General features: G+C 46.0%; 1 protein-coding gene across 1 annotated transcript; it reads right to left on the reverse strand.

The window, feature by feature from the left end:
• Positions 1-950: 950 nt before the first annotated feature.
• LOC123850513 (uracil-DNA glycosylase-like) lies at positions 951-1,861 on the reverse strand. Its single transcript, XM_045883782.1, is given in 2 exon segments — positions 951-1,237; positions 1,240-1,861. Coding segments are annotated over 2 exon segments (909 nt in total).
• Between the last annotated feature and the right edge of the window lie 3,183 nt (positions 1,862-5,044).

Here is a 5,044-nt window from a genome sequence, read left to right on the forward strand (position 1 = left end):
CCCATGTGATTTCAGTCCATAAAAAACAGGCTTTGGCAGTCTGCTGTGTTAAAAACTCCAACTCGGGTGCCTGAGTGGCTCAGTTGGTTAAGCGACTGCCTTCGGCTCAGGTCATGATCCTGGAGTCCCTGGATCGAGTCCCGCATCGGGCTCCCTGCTCGGCAGGGAGTCTGCTTCTCCCTCTGACCCTCCCGACCCTCCCCCCTCTCATTCTCTCTGTCTCTCTCTCTCAAATAAATAAATAAATAATCTTAAAAAAATAAATAAATAAAATAAAAACTCCAACTCAGGATACACCTAGGAGAAAAGCATTTCCTCGCTTAAAAAAAATAAAATTTAAAAAATGTCCCTTTCTCTTTCTTCCAGTCCAACTTCTACTGTTCATTCCTAGGAACACCCACAGGATAACTGTAAAAACAAACTCCAGCTCACTTCCCTCTGCCTGTCTGTGAAGGCTCACACAGAGGAACAGTCCTCAGGAATTTTCATCCCTAAATTTCTGGGCACTTGCAAACTGTCCTCCTGTTTCCTTCAAGGAGGGGCCTGAGGGCTTGGGGAAGGATCTAGGGAGCAGTGTACTTGGCCAAGAACTGGAATGCCAGGTGGGGCAAAGAGGGGGGGGCTTTCTAGATAAACACACCTGACACCTTACAACCTCAAGTCTAATCTGCCAGGTAAAAACAAATAGCAGCTGGCTGTACCAAAGAGGTGCTTCTGTCCCCTGTCCCCTTTTACCATAAAGGTGACAGAAGAAGTCTTAAGTGTATTTGACCTCCACTCTCTCCCAGATACTGTGACCTCAAGTTTTAGGCCAGAGCCATGTTGCAAAAACACCATTTGGTCCCACGGTAGAGCCTTCACTGCTTCTGTCTGGATCAAGCTGCCACTCCTGGCAAATACTTCGATAGCAGCTTCTAGAAACTGCCCAGAGACAGCCCTCCAGCTCAGGGTCACAGATCCTTCCAGTTGATGGGCTCCTTGCCAGACTTCTGCTGCAGCTCATTGGTTTTAGAGAAATGTCTACATTGGAAGAACCCTCTGTACCCCGACAGCGGGGAGGGCTGCGCAGCCTGGAGAACGTGGCGGCCTTTCCTATCGATGGCACTGCCTTTCTTCTGAGCGTAAGAGCCCCACAGCAAGAAGACAAGGCCACTGGAGTTCCGATCTAGCCAGGACACAACCGCATCAGTAAATTGCTCCCATCCTCTCTCCTTATGAGAATTAGCCTGATGTGCCAGACCATGAGGACAGCGTTGAGTAAGAGAACACCTTGCTTGGCCCACCCGGATAAATGACCAGGATGAACGAAACCATCTAGGTCTGTAGACAGCTCTTTATAAATGTTTTCCAGACTGGGCGGCGGTGGAACGGGTCTTCGAACACTAAAGCAGAGCCCATGGGCTTGATTGGGTCCATGAAACGGATCCTGACCCAGGATGACAACCTTCACATGTCTTAGGGCACACATTTGGAACCACGTGAAGACTCGGTGTGGGGGTGGATAAACAGTGTAATGTTTTCTTTCTTCCGCAACAAATCCCATTAGCTTGATGAAATACGGTTTCCCGAACGCTGCGCCGAGCCTTGTCTGCCAGCTCTCACCGAAACCCACGGGCACGTTGCGTGCGGCGAGTCTGAGCCGGAAGCGGACCAACTTGGAGGGACTCAGCCGCGAGGAGGGCAGTGTGCTGGGGTCCTCCTGCCCGACCTGGGACGTCTTGGCAGGGCTGGCCGCTGCATCTGCGTTTTGTTGAGCTGCCGCCGCCAGGCCGGTCCGTTGGTGGGCCGGCTCAGGACTGTGGGCACGTCCTTTCCCCGCAAGGCTCAGGGAGAAGGAGTAGAGCATCTTCTGGCCGATCATCCCAGAGCCCAGGAGAGCAGAGGCGAGCCGCCCGGGGAACCCATGGTACGCACCAGCCCTGGCGGTCCAAAATTGGCCTATTTATACAGTCTTTAAAAACTTATGTCAAAGTCCACTTGGGACAAATCAATACACATATGGTCTTACCTACAGGACAAAAAATCTGGGTCAGATTTTAAAATAAAAGTTGAAATAGACATTTAAAAATTAAGAAGTGATTTGGCATTGGAAGAGAGGGCTCCCTCTGCCCCTCCTCGCTCGTGCTCTCTCTCTCTCTAAAATAAATTTAAAAAAAAAAAGAAGAAGAAGAAGAATGTACACTCTTTGCAAAGACAGATATGGAAACTGGAGCCCAGGGAGGTCTAAACACTAGAGCCTGTGGCTCTATACCTAATATGTTCCTCATTTGTCCCTTTTTTCCTCTGCAGATACAACTTGATCAACAGTCCCCTCAATGTGGTGTGTCTATGGGGAAACTAAAAGTTTGCCATAAAATTGGCTTCATGAATCCACCTATATTCGATATCTGACACATCCTGGAAGAAAAACACTCCCCATTGGGTTTCACAGGCCGGTTATTGCATGCACTCAAGGGGTATTAAAAGGATGACAGGCCAGCCAATGGAGTCATGGATTGTAAAAGACAGAGAAACTTTCCTCTCTGCTTGCCACAGTTCCTTAAACACAATATGCTCTTTCCTGCTTCCACACTAGCACTCAGATCCACTCTCCTGACTGGGATGTCCGCTTTCTTCCAGTCCATCTGAATTCTACCCATCCTTCAGGACAAGCCGCCATTCTGCCTGCTACCCAAAGCTTCTTCTGACTCCTGTGGTCCTCACCACAGGCTCCTTTCTCTCATCTATGATGAGTACCAAACGGTCAGCTCCTACCTGTACCTGCTGTGTCATGGTCCTTACTGCTTCATATATGTGTATCTTGACTCCTGAGCCAGGCTTTAAGCTCTTGAAGGGACAGCAGAGCTCAGCACGTGCACACATATGCGCACACATGCACACACACACACACACTTACATCACATTGTTTTGTACTTGATAGGTTCTCAGTAAATATCTATTCATTGATTATTTGGGAATATACCAGGAAGCAGCTGAACAATCACAGGCATTCTTTTTTTTTTTTTTTTTTTTTTTTTGACAGAGAGAGAGATAGCGAGAGTAGGAACACAAGCAGGGGGAGTGGGAGAGGGAGAAGCAGTCTTCCCACCGAGCAGGAAGCCGAATGCAGGGCTTGATCCCAGGACCCTGGGACCATGACCTGAGCCAAAGGCAGACACTTAAAGACTGAGCCACCCAGGCGCCCCAATCATAGGCATTCTTAACAAGTTCAATTAGGAATCTCATGTACCAACTATATATTATCTACAAGAGACTCACTTAAGATCCAAAGACACAAATAGATTGAAAGTAAATGGGTGATGGGGCACCTGAGTGGCTCAGTAGATTAAGCATCTGACCCTTGGTTTCAGCTCAGGTCCTGATCTCAGAGTACTGGGATTGAGTCCCACATCAGGCTCTGCTCTCAGTGGGGAGTCTGCTTAAGGATTTCTCTCCCTCTCCCTCTGCTCCTTCCCCCACTTGTGTACATTCTTTCTCTCAAAAATATTTTTTTAATTTTTTTAACAAATGAAAGTAAATGGGTGGAAAAAGACATTCTATGTAAATAGTAACAAAAAGAGAGTTGGAGTGGCTCTACTCCAGACAAAATAGACTTTATTTTTTAAAAAATATTTTTTATTTAAATTCAATTAATTAACATATAATGTATTATTGGTTCCAGAGGTACAGGCCTGTGACTCATCAGTCTTATATCATACCCAGTGCTCATTACATCACGTGCCCTCCTTAATGTCCATTATCCAGTTACCCCATCCCTCCATCCCCCCTCACCTCCAGCAACCCTCAGTTTGTTTCCTATGATTAAGAGTCTCTTGGGGCACCTGGGTGGCTCAGGTGGTTAAGTCTCTGCCTTTGGCTCAGGTCATGATCCCAGGGTCCTGGGATCGAGCCCCGCTTCAGGCTCCCCGCTTAGCTGGGAGTCTGCTTCATCCTCTCCCTCTCCCTCTGCCAGCCACTCTGACTACTTGTGCTTTCTCTTTCTGTCAAATAAATAAATAAATAAATAAATAAATAAATAAATAAATAAATAAATCTTAAAAAAAAAAAGTCTCTTATGGTTCGTCTCCCGCTCTGGTTTTTGTCTTGTTTTATTTTTCCCTCTCTTCCCCTATGATCCTCCGTTTTGTTTCTTTAATTCCACATACCAGGGAAATCATATAATTGTCTTTCTCTGATTGACTTATCTTGCTTAGCATAATACCCTCTAGTTCCATCCACATCATTGCAAATGGCAAGATTTCATTTTTTGATGGCTGTATAATATTCTATTGTGTATGTATATACCACATCTTCTTTATCCATTCATCTATTGATAGACAGTTGGGCTCTTTCCATAGTTTGGCTATTGTGGACATTGCTGCTATAAACATTGGGGTGCAGATGCCCCTTCAGATCACTACACTTGTATCTTTGGGGTAAATACCCAATAGTGCAATTGCTGGGTTGTAGGGTAGCTCTATTTTCAACTTTCTGAGGAACCTCCATACTGTTTTCCAGAATGGCTGCACCAGCTTGCAGTCCCACCAACAGTGTAGGAGGGTTCCCCTTTCTCTGCATCCTTGCCAACATCTGTCGTTTCCTGACTTGTTAATTTTAGCCATTCTGACTGGTGTGAGGTGTTATCTCATTGTGGTTTTGATTTGTATTTCCCCAATGCCGAGTGATGTGGAGCATTTTTTCATGTGTCTTTTGGCCATTTGGATGTCTTCTTCAGACAAAAAAGACTTTAATTTTTTTATTATTTATTTATTTATTTTTTAAGATTTTATTTATTTATTTGAGAGAGAGAATGAGAGAGAGAGAGCATTAGAGGGGGGAGGGTCAGAGGGAGAAGCAGACTCCCTGCTGAGCAGGGAACCCGATGCGGGACTCGATCCTGGGACTCCAGGATCATGACCTGAGCCGAAGGCAGTCGCTTAACCAACTGAGCCACCCAGGTGCCCCAAGACTTTAATTTTTTTAAAGATTTTATGTATTTATTTATCAGAGAGAGAGAGTGCATGTGAGTGCACAAACAGGGGGAGCAGCAGGCTGAGGGAGAAGC

Source organism: Mirounga angustirostris, unplaced genomic scaffold, assembly GCF_029215605.1.
Source record: "Mirounga angustirostris isolate CCGP_5_RB_7025 unplaced genomic scaffold, mMirAng1.0.hap1 SCAF_10, whole genome shotgun sequence".
Classification (NCBI taxonomy): Eukaryota; Metazoa; Chordata; class Mammalia; order Carnivora; family Phocidae; genus Mirounga; species Mirounga angustirostris.